This window comes from Mirounga leonina, unplaced genomic scaffold, assembly GCF_011800145.1.
Source record: "Mirounga leonina isolate KUSES-001 unplaced genomic scaffold, KU_Mleo_1.0 Mir_91, whole genome shotgun sequence".
NCBI classification, from domain to species: Eukaryota; Metazoa; Chordata; class Mammalia; order Carnivora; family Phocidae; genus Mirounga; species Mirounga leonina.
In genome coordinates this window covers 13,007,517-13,021,335 of record NW_023270839.1, presented here as the reverse complement: position 1 = coordinate 13,021,335, position 13,819 = coordinate 13,007,517, and the positions used below count along the sequence as shown (strand labels likewise).

At 33.2% G+C, this 13,819-nt stretch overlaps 1 protein-coding gene across 7 annotated transcripts in view; it reads left to right on the top strand.

Moving 5' to 3' along the window:
* DPH6 (diphthamine biosynthesis 6) overlaps positions 1–13,819 on the top strand; it is a 234,831-nt gene that overhangs the window by 36,158 nt on the left and 184,854 nt on the right. Inside the window, exon 4 of one of the 7 annotated variants that reach the window (XM_034994232.1) lies at positions 5,273–6,844. The exons of the other annotated variants lie outside the window; for them this stretch is intronic. Within the exon in view, the coding sequence (XP_034850123.1) occupies positions 5,273–5,458 (186 nt within the window). The 3' untranslated portion in view covers positions 5,459–6,844. Of the gene's footprint in view, positions 1–5,272; positions 6,845–13,819 lie in introns of those variants that run through there. 7 annotated transcript variants of the gene reach the window in all.

The window sequence follows — 13,819 nt, the reverse complement described above, 5'->3', positions numbered from 1 at the left end:
AAGAAAGATGCTGTATAAATTAGTTTTGTTTTATTTTTTGTTGTTGTTTTTGTACGCTGCCAACTACATGTTAGTGCCAGGTCTTCTTTCTTCTTTATTCCTTTGCTTCCAAAATAATCCAGTGAAGCTAAATAAAGTCAGGTTTTTTTTCCATTACATACTAGTTCCACTAGTGCATTAATATTAAGTAGTAGCTGCAAGTTGGCATTGAGATGAGTGTAATTCCTCTTGACTTTATTAGTAAGTTAATACAGAGAAGAAAAAGAATGGTAATCGTTCAAATTGTGAAAGAGGTTTTAATACAGGCAAATTTGTATTTTATATTAGATTGAATTTATCTTTCTACATTTGTTGCCTTTAATTTTTGGCCCCCTTGAGTCTTTTTCAGACTCTTTCATTCAGATAATTGAACCTTCTAAGGACATGTGGAATTGATGTTTTCTATCTAGTTACCTACATGAATAAACTGACGCATGGGTCGTTTCAAAAGAAAATAGGGAAGTGAACCCAAAGATGACAAAGGTTTTTATTTATAGATGCTTTCTTCCAATCAAAACTTATTTTGGCATGTTCTTTTAAGATTTAATCCTATGCTTATCTTTAAAATCTAAGCAGTGTATTTTCTATTAACTCATTTATAAAAAGCCTCAAGCAAGAACTTCCATTTGAAAGTTACATGAACTGACTTTAGAGAATTTAAACTTTTGAAAGAGAATATGAAAAATTAAGAGATTTTTTAAATGGCTCTTTAAATGTCCAGTGGCAATAGAAAAGGGCCATTATGTGCAATCCTGTATGTGAAAGCTATTACCTCTCAGTGCCAGTGGAATTATGTCGCAGTTATTCATAACATCTACAGGGCTGGGTCATGTGGTTATTTTGTATACTTACACACATTGGGTGCTTAATGAGCAATTGTTAAATTAAACTTAGTGAACAAAATTAAGCTCATCTAACCCTGACAAAATTCAGCTAATATTGTTCCTGATAGATTTCTATAAAAATACATTGAGAAATCAGAAAGGCAGAAATTATTTATCAGACATTTATTAACCTTCCTTATACAGAATTCTTTACTTCCTACTATAGGATTGGTTCCAGAGCCATTGAAATGACCCAAGGTCTATTTTAAGACCAGTTACCTTATGGATTCTTTCCTACATACTAATTTTGCTGGGAAATGAGGAGGGTAGGGAGAATCATCGTTATTTGGTAAATAAATCACAGTCTCCCTTTTGAGCTTTTCACAATTTAGCTCTTTTAATAATTTTTACTGGTCTTATAGTCATTTTGGTGACTTTCTTAACCCTCACCAAAGTTCTACTGATTTGAGTGGTCGTATAACCTGGACTTGGTCATAGAAAGCTAATAAAAATCAGTCTAGTGGAATTCAGTGCAGGATAATGTGATGTAAGACAAGATTTCTTAATCTAGGGGAGAGAGGTGTTTTTGAACTCTGAGATTTTGTGCAAATTTTTTGTATATATACATTTTTCTGGGGAGAGGTCCAGATTTTTATTATAGTCTCACATTGGTCTCTTCAAAAGTCTAATTACTGTTTTAGCCATCAATTTCAGAAAACCTTGTAACCTGAGGGTATTCATGACTACTCAACTCAGGAATCAGTTGGCCTTTGAGCCTGTAGCAGTACTGTGCTAGGTGCTATAAGGTCAGAGGGGCCCTCTAGGGCTTAAAAAGAGTAAAGAGGAGACTAGAATGGAGGTAGCACCTGAGAACAGATGAGGATGACATGCATCTCTCAAGAAGGATATTAAAATTTCAAAGAGAATAGAGTGCAAAGTGGTATCTTAAAAATTCAGGTAGGAAGTGATGGGGACCAGAGAAGGAGCAATAGACTTGGGGACCTGTACATGGTTTGGCTGGCTCATAATAGACCCTTGGGTTTTATGTTGAAGGAGAATAGGGATTCAAAAGGTGATTTCCTTAAGTGTAGCTTTCATTTTTTGAATTTCTGTTGTGTTTAATGACTTGAGGGAAGTTACTACGTTATGCCTTGTTTTATATAATTATTTGCATATACAGTATATCTTCGTTGTTAGCTTATACCTATTAAAGGCAAAGACTGTGTGTTTTTCAATTTTGGATACTCTGCAGTGCTCAACATGAGGCCTTGTCCATGTGAGATGCTCAAAATTTTTGTTATACATTTGCTCTAAGGGTGCTGTTGAGGATTTTTACCATATCTTTTTTTTTTTTTTAAGACTCATTTATTTATTTGAGAGAGAGAGTGTGCACACAGGGCCGAGGGCCAGAGGGAGAGAATCTCAAGCAGACTCCCTGCTGAGCATGGAGCGTAACACTGGGCTTGATCTCACAACCTTGAGATCAGGACCTGAGCGGAAATCAAGAGTTGGATGCTTAACAGACTGAGCTACCCAGGTGCCCCAGATTTTTACCATATCACACATTCAACTCTATGACACTCCAGGGGTGGAATTTCTCCTGGTCTTTGTAATAGTTTTGCCTTACTATAACTATTGGACAGTTATTATTGTGTGAACACTGTAAATCATGCAACTCATTCTAGTTTTCTTTTTATATTAATTGTTAGAAAGCCCAGAGCCTTGTGATTTTTTTTTCAATTATTTCTGCATTATAATTTAATTGATGTTGTTTATGCAGCACTATCTGTCAGGCACTGTTATACATTATATACATTATATTCTAATTTATCTTTATCAACTCTGGTTTATTTTCTCTATTTTGCAAATAAACTGAGATACAGAGAGGTTAACTAACTTGTCCAAGATTACACAGCTAGAAAGTAGTATGATACGTACTTTTAATCACTGTGTTCTTTTGCCTCCTAGCATGATCTCATGTTATCATGCAGATATTATCATATAATAGTACATATATAGTACATATGTATAAACCAATCAGGCATGTGCGAATTAACAGTGAGACAGAGGGGTGGGCATGTGGTTTGATAAGGGGAAGTGATGTTATTGAGTTAAGGATCAAAGTGATCTATCTGTGTTTGATCTCATCTCATTTCATAGCTCTCAGAATTATTTTAAATTGTTGCTACTTAAAGTGTGGTCTAGGGGCTGGTGCTAGTCCATGAAGTAATTGTTGTTGGTCCAAGGTCAGCTATTTATAGAAATGGAAAATAAGCATTTGGAAACATTTATAGTTGAGAGTAATTTTGTATCTGTTGAGTCTAATAACAAAAATGCTTTGTATTTTATATCTTTTTAAAATTTCTTTTTTTTTGTAATTTATTTTAATCGTATTTTATAGACATTTCTGTCTTCAAAATTTTGGAAAGTAAAAGAAAAAAACCTTGTCTTTAACACAGTTTGAAAAGCACTGTTCTAGGTAACAGCTTCAATCTATGGTTTGTTTGAAAAAGAAAAGACATGATCTATAGCTTGAAATTATATTCTAATCTAAATCTGTTTCTAAAGATAAAGTAGGAATTAGTATATTTGGCTACTTTGTCAGTTCCTTGGTTCTGTGAGAAAAGGCCCTAATTGAGCTCACTTGGGGGAGAGGGCATTTTTCATTTTTTTCTTATGCTTAGTACTTTTCTCAAGAATGACACATTTTAATTAAGTCCTTGATCCAGGGTAATAATAGCATGAGGAACCTGTCCATCATCTATAGTTACAGTCTGTTTCCATGACTTATCAAAGTAGCTAATAAGACAATTAGCATTTTTTGTGTGTGCAAACTGTTCCCTGGAATAACAAAAAATTAAAAGAGAGAGAGAGAGACAACAACAGAACAGTACTGTTAATTCCAGATTAATAGATTAATATAATAGATTTTCCATTTATAGAAAATAAAGGGAGCTTCAATGAGATAATATTTAAACCAGTTCAGTTTTTAATTTTTCTTTTTGGGTAGGTTGGGAAGTCTTCTATAATATGTATGATATGTTGTAAAAGAGTCTCATATGAAGTTACCCACCCTGATAGGGTCTTTGAATGTCTATGTAATTACCATCTACCTCTTCAAACTAATCTCTTTTTGGGGATCCTCTAATGTAGCATTTGAGAAGGATTTCTCACTATTTTTTGGATTTTTAAAAGCTGGCCTCCAAATAGAGAAATGGGCTAAGGATATGAACAGGCAGTTCATAGAGAAAGGAATCCAAATGGCCAAAAAATGTGCAACCTCACTAACTCAAAAATGCGGCTATCACTTTGGCAGGATTAAGAAATAATACTGGTTTTGAAGCAATGGTTATCCTATGTGCTACCAGCAGCCCTATTAATTGGTTCAGCCTTTTTGAGGTAATTTGGCAGATCTCATCAGACCCAAAAAATAGACTCTTTACCAAGCATTTCCACTTTGGGAAATTTATTCTAAGGAAATAAAGATGTATTCAAAGATTTAGAAATGGCTGGCAAACTGAATTATGGTGTATCTATATAGCATCAAAATGAAATTATAGAAATACATCTGTGTATGTTATTTTTTTTTTAAGATTTTATTTATTTATTTGAGAGAGAGAGAACATGAGAAGGGGGAGGGTCCTAAGGAGAAGCACACTACCCTCTGAGCAGGGAGCCCGACGCAGGACTCAATCCTGGGACTCCAGGATCATGACCTGAGCTGAAATCAGTCACTTAACCAACTGAGCCACCAGGGCACCCCAACATCTGTGTATGTTATTAAGAGAAGCAAATAGATTACCAAATACCCTGAATGGTATATGATTATATTTTTGTAAAAACTTATTTGTAGAATATATGCATAGGAAAATAATTGAAGGACATATTTTAGATCTGCATATACAAAGTAATAAGAATGATTGTATAATTTTTGCACATTTGAATTTTTAAACGTTTTACCTCTAATGACCATACATTGTATTTAAAGCTTCTTTGTCAAAGATTTGCCTCCATTTTAAAATGCACAGAATGGTATAGGAAGAGAGGAAACCTGAGAATCAACAGGATGTCGCCATTCCCTAGGTTCTTTGCTGAAGGTTCATGAGGAGCCTGTTTTTCTTTCAGAGCTTGTTCTTGAAAGCCGTGTTTGAGTTTTATGGTTGTTGTGGGATTTTTTTGTTTTTGTTTTTTTTTTCCTGTGACAAATGCCTATCATTTTCTAAACAAGAAAGCCAATGTCCCAGTTAGGTGTGTGGAGTTCTTTTCATTCACTCTCATTCCTGTCGTGTTAATAGTGATTAAGCAGAGACAGCCTGACTGGTGGTGAAAGATGGTAAACCAGCCTGAGGGCTTTTTCTGGTCAGCCCTAAACCTCTGATTGCCACGTTTTCCTAATTTCCCATTTCCAGGGCATCACTAGAGTGACCTTGCTTGCTGAATATGATGCTCCAAATCTCCAAGATTTTCACATGCATTTGGAAGTGGGCAGTCAGGCAATTGTTTACAGGACTCCAAATGAACTGTGCACTCACAGCAAGTTTGATAAACACACATTTCCTCCTTTTATCAGTGAGATTGCAGAATGTGAAGTATGAGTTTCCAGTTTTACTCATTCCCCTCAACCCTTTTCCTGTTTAAAAACTTAGACATACTAATTGGATGCTGATCTGTCCCTGTTTTTTAGTCTGTTTACTGATAGTTGACGATTTATTCTAATACTTACCTAGGCAAGGTTTGGCAGTTCTTTAAAAAATAAACTTCCCATGTATTCAACTTAAAGGAGATTCATCCCAAGGAATGTAATGTGAGCACTAATTAACAGTAATGACTGCTAATCACTTTGCTTTTTATACTCCTTTAGGAGCACTGCTATTATCCAATGTAGTTAAGTAAAATGCTTGTATATGAATCAACAATGCTGCATCCTTTTAGCAGCTATTGCTCACAATCAAGCTTTGCATAAATTAGAGTTAACTAAAATTGATCTTAATATGCTGCATTTCTTTCTACAATAGTAAACTAAAATATCTAGTTAAATACACTGAATATTAAAAAGACATTACCTGATTTTTTTTTGCAGTCATACTTAAGGTAGATGAAAAGCAGTATTGCAAATAAATTTTCTAACAGCTTACGACATTTTCTCTTACATTTCTCCAAAATTGCATGTAACATAGGCACAGCAACATTTTAATTTTGTTGTAAGCATTTTATCAGATCAATGAAAATCAATAGGCTTGTGTTTAATTTTTCTGAATTTGTGCATTTACTTCCTAGAGGATCTTACAGTTTCTTTAAATTATATAGCCCATTTATATAAACTTGGTTCATAGGATTGTGCATTCAGTGTTCATTAAAAAGGGTTTTATTATGTTTGGTGTGTTATTAGACTATTATAAAAGCTTTCTGTTTATTTACATGCATTCAGCATACCTGCAAACCACCTTGTCTCAGGAAGAGACATAGCGCTTAAAACTCATAAATTAATAATTTAAGGGAGCAATACTTAAGTAGCATTCTGGTTAACTTAATAAGTTACAGCATTAGAGTCAGTGCTGCCCACTTTAACAATGCTTTACTTTTGACTTTTATTGGCTGAAAATAACTTGTTAAACCGAGGTTTTTGTCATAAAATGAAATCTACGTACCATCTGAAGCCCCTGCCCCCTTTTTTGATTTATGAGTAGGTTGACATATTATTGAAGAATTTTTAACACTTTCACAGTTCTGCGCTTTGATTTCAGAGAAGGTGCTAATCTCTCTGGAAGTTTGAGAGTGACAAAATGAGTTGTATACTGTTTTTCTAGGGAATTTGAGATTCTTTATTAGAGGCCTTAGTTTTATGATGACACCTGTATTAATGTTGATTTATCTAATATGTGATGTGGTGTTGTGATCTGATATGCATAAATGAGTATCCTCCTTTCTCATTTTACATGTTATCTCTAGTTGCCTGGCCATGATGTAATTCTTACAGCTAATGTTAGTGTTTCTACAGAGGTCGAGCAATTTGAGACATTATTTTTAAATTACCAAAATAAAATAACTTTCTTTCATTTTTGTATTATTTGTAGTATCAGAAATCTAAATTTTTGGTGAATAAGCAAGTGGAAAAAATTAAGTGGTAGTGTAATAAAAAGTTTTATATTTTATATATTAGTCTTATTGTAATACATCACAAACATGTATTAAAAAAACCTCTGGCACTGTACTTAATTTAGTTTCAAAGAATTGTAGCAGGAATGATGTGAGAGAACAGAAAAATGTACAGAAGCTTAATTGAATGCTATTCATATCTAATTATAATATTTGTGAGTTAACTTTTAAATTTTGTATCCCAGTACTATTGCACAATAGCACGAAAATGCATGTCTATGAGGAAAAACCTGCTTTTTCTATTTTGCTTTGAGTTTGTTATGTGTGTAACAAAATTACGTTTAAAAACGGTGAGGATTTCAGTTTTGATTCTTTTTTTGTTTTTTTTTGTTTTTTTTTTTTTTTGCAGTGTGTTTACTTTCACGCAAGAGTGATTGATCTGTAGCTGTCATTTTACCCAAAGAGGGGACAAATGGAATTGGCCTTTTAGACAAAAGTATGCAAACAGACTGCATTCTTTCTGTTGATAGAATTATGGAAAGATTGCATGAGGTGCCACATTCATTTTCCTATTGATTGTAAAAAGGATTCTGCAATGGGCTCCTGTTTCCATTGGATAAGGAGGTGCTATGATTAGTTACCTTTCTCATGAAAGCACTACAAAAGGAAATGCAAAATGTGTGCGGTGCAGTGTTCTCAATTTGACAGTTGTTTTTGTTAAGTTTTTTTTTTTTTGTCCCAGTGAAGTCCAGCCTATTTTAAAAAAACGTACATTTTGGTTTTATCCCTTATATTAAGCTTGGTAGATTTCCATGCATTTGACCCTTTAAGAAATTGTTATGTTATAGTTTTTCTAGGCTTCTATTGTAAAGCTTCAAAGCTGATGCAACAGTGCCCTCTGTAGTCTTTTAGTGAACAGTAGATACATATAGATGATTTGAAATATTCAGGTAGGAAGCAGGATATTTAAATTTAATTTTTGTGCAGACAAGAGACTCCTTTTTCCTAAGTAGACATTCTTGTTTTTCACTAGCGGCTTTACTTTAAACAAAGGGAACAAAGGACCATTCTGAGTTTTCATTTAGAATTATTGGCTACCTCTTGTTGTTACCCAGTGGTAAATCTCAAGTTTTATCAGACATTCATCAGAGTAATTTGAGATAGAAGGAATCTTACAAGCTGTACTGTCTCTTTATGAAATATCTTTTTGAAGTTGAGTTCCAATAGGAGTATTTTAAAAAATAATTTAGTTCCTTTGTACTCATGTCTTCTATTTAATTAGAGCCTAAGTGGGCTGCCTAGAACTTAACTTTTACTTGTTCCTGAATTGGGCAACCCAGTCTTTATACAGGACATTATTTAAATTCAAACCAAGGGAGTTACACAATGTCTAAAGTATTTGTCATTCATTAGCATTGATTTAAATTTTAGATTTGCCTTCCTTTCTTTATTGGTTACCTATTTGATTATATATATTGATAGCTAAATTTTTCATTGTAAACACAACTTTATGTGAAGTTATTAGATGATAATAAAAGCAGATGTCATATTTAGCTGTGATTAGAAGTGAATAATTCCATGGGCTAAGTTTATTTTGCTTCTGAAAGTGTTTTAGTAAAAAGGGCATGGGCCCAAATCCTAGCTTCTCCATGTATTCACTATGTAATGGTGAACACATTTCTGAATCTCTGAGCCTGCTTCCTTATCTGCAAAATGGGAGTAAAAATAGCTTATCTTTTGAGGTTTTTGTGAGGGATTAGATATAATATATATTAGTTGGCCAAGTTATTATAAATGCCCAAATGGTTACTGTGTTCCAAAAATCACAGCGTGAAGGTAAATGGCATTGTTTTATACAAGGAAGTTTTAATAAAAATCTAGAACACATTTAATGTACTTTAGATTTTTCAAAAATTTCCATCTCATAACTTCTGATGGTTTATGTGAATCCGAAAGCTGACATGGCATTTCTTGGTAATGTGGACTGATAAAATGAGGTGCACATTAACTTTCAATTCTTTACAGACTTCATCCCCAAACTTCTTAAATAAGCCATGTTTATAAACTCTAGTGGACATTTACCCACAAACCAATATTTGGCAACATGTGAAAACTGATAATAAATGAAACTCAAGAAAAGAGTCTTTTTTTTTCTTCCCTTAGTGTATCTGAGAAAACTTAGGATACTTTTCATTTGCCTGTGTTGTCAGTAGTAGTCTAGAGCCTTTCTTTATATTTTCTAGGTAAGTGGATTTTGCTTTCTCTACCCAGTTACAAAAAAAGACTGATTTATAAAAATAGATGAAACTGGAGCTTTTCTGGTTGAAGTGAAGATGGGGGCCTAAAGTCTCTCTTTGAAGGAACAAAGTTTAGAAACCACTTTACTGTACCATATACGTATATGTGTGTGTACACATATGTTCTCTCTCTCTCTCTTTTGTGCAGAGGCTTTGTTCTTTGGTTTGAATTCAAAGCAGCTAATTCTTTACCTGGCACATAAAAGATGCTCAATTAATATATGCTAAATACAGAATTTTTTAAATATCAGGCCTTCCCTTATTGACATAGAGGATTTGAGATACCATATGTATTAAAATGCACAGTTTAGTGTGACATTGCACTATTAGAGTAATTGTTTCTATGTGAACCATTTAGGCAAGCACATTTCAAGTGTAATTCACTAATTTATTTTTTAGAAATTAACTTGTGACTACAAATAATAATGGGAAATGAATAAAAATATTCAGAACTTGTCTTCAAGATGATTAAAAGCTGTTGCATTCCACAGTGATGGATTTAGCTATAGATTCAGACACTTCAAGTGACCTGATGATAAAAATAATCTTGCACAAAGAACTTGTGAATTGAATTTTCTCAACATTGAGTAAAGCATTATTTTTCTTGTAGAGTTCTTATTTGTGCTTCATATTAATTTTGAATCCTGAGTTTAATATTATAATAAATCACATTGTTTTTAGTATATTACTTGGGTTAAAATTGAGAACTGTGGAAGTACCTTTTTTTTTTTTAAACATTATAAAGAAGGAACCAATATTTTAAACCGATAGAATGAGACTGAACAAGCTTTTAATAAACCAAATATGGTAGTTTAAAAAAAAAATAGTGACCAGTTGCAGTTAAGAATCATGTTTAAAATTAAATTCTGGTTTATAAGACTGACAAGATGCTGTCTACAAAAAAAAAAATGAATAAGGTATTTTTCTTTGCGATGAAAGTACCAAATTAAGAATCTGCTTAATTAAAATAATGATAAATGTAGATTACATTACTGAAGACAGTGAAATACAACTGCTCTGTCTAGTGAGAGCCTGCATAATTTACCAAGACTGTACAAAGAAGCAATGGAGCAGCCACTGCAGACTGTTAGAGGAAATGTCCTGTTTATTCTACATACATTTCTTTTTTTAATTAAAATGTCAATGATAATTTTATAGCAGTCCTCCAAAGAAATCCTTTAAATTTCTTCAAGGTAGTAGAATATGAGACAAGATCATTGCTGCTGAATGAAACAGATTAAACCCAAGAAAAAGTAACATTTCATTCTTTTTTATTAATTTAGCTTTCTTTATTATGAGTTAATATTGAAGTATGTGATTATTTTTTTTAACATGAGTCTTCCATGAGAGAATCGTGGCAAAATCTTTGAATATACATTTTATTTATTAATCTTTGAGCCACAAGCAAGATTTGGATGGGGCTATAAGTAGCATTGCTTATACATAAAGATATAGGTATGTATATTGTGGAATTCTCAGGGTGGGACAGACAGCTCTGGGTATATCAGGATTAACTGGATGGTATTTCCTCCCCAACTCCATCACTGGATTGTAAGAAGGGACAGTATGTTGCACGTTATCAGTGTCTGGAGACCAAAAAGGTTGAGAACCCGTGTTACACTGTATATTTTCATCTTTTACTTTAATGATGTCCAATGATATCTTTATAATTACATATATTTAGGGAAATCAATATTGTGTGTAATAAGAAATGCTTTTTTGTTTTTTGTTTTTTTGCCTACAAGAGATAAGTGGGGCTTCTGGAGTCAGACATGTCTGTGTTCTAGGCTCTACCACATGCTACCTATACAACCTTGGTTTAGTTAACTTCTCTACACTGTGGCTTTCACATTTGTAAAGTTGGGGTTAGCGATAGTACCTACATCATAGGATTGTCATGAGCATTTAATGGGATAATCCATGTAAAATAGATCATAAAGGAAGCCTCAATAAATGTTAACTATTACATTAATAATAATAATTTTTTAAAAAGATTTTATTTATTTATTTGACAGAGAGAGACACAGCGAGAAAGGGAACACAAGCAGGGGGAGTGGGAGAGGGAGAAGCAGGCCTCCCGCAGAGCAGGGAGCTGGATGTGGGGCTCCATCCCAGGACTCTGGGATCATGACCTGAGCGAAGGCAGACACTTAACGACTGAGCCACCCAGGCGTCCCAATAATAATAATGTTAACTAATGTTAATAGTATTGTTAATATTATTAATAATATTATCCAAGTCGCTAGATAAAATGTTTCTCTTGCATGGGAGCAATGGAGCATTGCTCATTCTTAACTAGTTTAATAAGATCATTTTTATCTGTCATGGTTTCTCTGTTGATCTGGTTCTTAGAGAAGCTAACTGTCCTTCTGTGAATTCAGGAATAGTGTGGTAGAAATTCTCTTGTTCCTTATTTTGTCTTTGTCTTTCCTCTTAGTCATTCATGTATCAGTTGCTTTGGCATTGGCAAATATCAAGTCAAATTATGTGCATTTCAGTATGTTTGTTTTGGACTTTGCTTTAGCTGGATACCAACTGGAATTAATTGAATATTTTCCACAGTTCAGTTTTTCTATAGGGGCCCATCTACTAAAATCTTCTTCTTGGGAAAGCTTTGTGGGCAGAAAATGGGCACATCACCAACATTTTGAAAAGTTTATATGAGAAACAATATGAGGAACTTCGTCAGATGATTTTATTCTATATGCCTTTTTCTTTGAACTTCAATAAAATGATAAATTCTAGAGGTGCAAAGATAAGAAGTCACACAGTATATAACTGTTATTCATAATGTTTACACATGCTGTATGAGTTGCAGAATGTTAATATACTTTTTTTTTTCTCTTGGTTTGTTGCAGGCTTTTTTCTAGTTGCTGGAGATGTAGATTAAGGCGCAGTGCCTATCTCAAGGAGGGAGAAGGTTACTGCTATGTATTCATCACAGTTATTATTTGTGGTGAATTCTTTGCTCATTTAAAAATATTCCATATTCCTTATAGTGTACCTCTTTGTTCTATGACTTGGCATTCATCCTTCCTCATCTGGCCATTGTTGCTGAGTTTCTCCTAAGAATCCTGTGATATTTAAGGCTCAGTATTGCACTATCTGTGCCTATTTGAGAATTATACTTTTGATTCTTGATTTGGTTTATACTTTTGATTGATACCTTGAAATAATTTATCATTTATTCTTAGCCAGTTCAGTCTTACAGTCTCTAGGTTTCTTCCTTGTCCTGGTCCTCTCCAGTAGAGAGCAGATAATTACATATTAGCATAGTTTTTTAATGCTTCCACAACAGTACTACTGTAAGGTGTTTGCCAAAATGTGAAGTATGATTTAATACTAAAATTAAATCAAACTTTCAATTCAGTGTATCCCGAGATCTTTAATTAGACTGTATTTACTTTCCTATTTTAAATTAGTTGTTTTGGAAAGCCAGTAAGTGCCCCCCACCATTACTTAAGGAAGCATCTTCACATTTATTTCAGACATTCTTTAGGGCCATCATAGACTAGATTCTGTCAAAGGCTAGGTAATATTATAAATTTTAATTTTAGGTTAGTATCAGTGGGTCTTGTTTTCAGATGGAGTTTTTAAGCATTTATACTTACACAGAAATTCTGTTGATTAGCCTGATTTTTCCTTCATGCTGTTATGCATATTGTTTCTTCTCAGACTGTTATTTGTGTATATTTTAGACAAAACAATGCTATATAACAGATAAAACTAATCTAGTTTGTGAAGATTTTACATAGTTAGAAGATGTAAACTTATGTTGATGTTTTCTGCTTTATGGTTAATTGATAATTACCAATTCCCTACTGTGTGTAAAATCATTGCATTCACTGCATTATCTGTTTTATATAATGCCTTTAGCGTGGCTACTCTTGAACACATGTTTTTATTGATTTGAAATCAACGGATCCATCAGGCAATCTGAAATAGAAATAATTATGAAGCATTTACAACCAAGGAACGTTAATGGAAAGTATAGTAAATTACAACAAACTTACTAATTAACAAAGTAGCTAAAATATTGTTTTATAAAAGATGCAATTTGTGGATTATACACGTTTTTAAGTATATAATTCTCATTATCTGCACAGTTTAAAGATGTTTTAACTCTGAAAAGAAAAAAAGCAGTCTTTGTAGAAAACAAAATGAGGATCTATAAATTGTGTTTTGTTATGATTTGATAGTAACCAATTTCTTATATTTAACCCAAGATTTGGAATAAGCCTCCTAAAATATATAAATATAAATGTATTTTACTTTCTGCAACTATTTGATGCTTTTGCATAGTAAAAATAACACTGGCATTGATGGTATCTCCTTTGCTTTCTTTGTGTAGTTATTAGATTCTAATAGATTTGACTTTTCTCCATTCTTTTATTATACTTTCATTGTCTTTATACTTACCTGTGTTTTTCATCTGTCTTCTACCTTTCAGGTAGTCCAAAAGCTTCTTTCCTGTGGGACTAGGTTCTTAGTACTCCTCTTGCAGACACACACACTTTCTCTATTTAGCGAAATAGCTTTGTTGTAACTTTGCAGCGTTCTCAC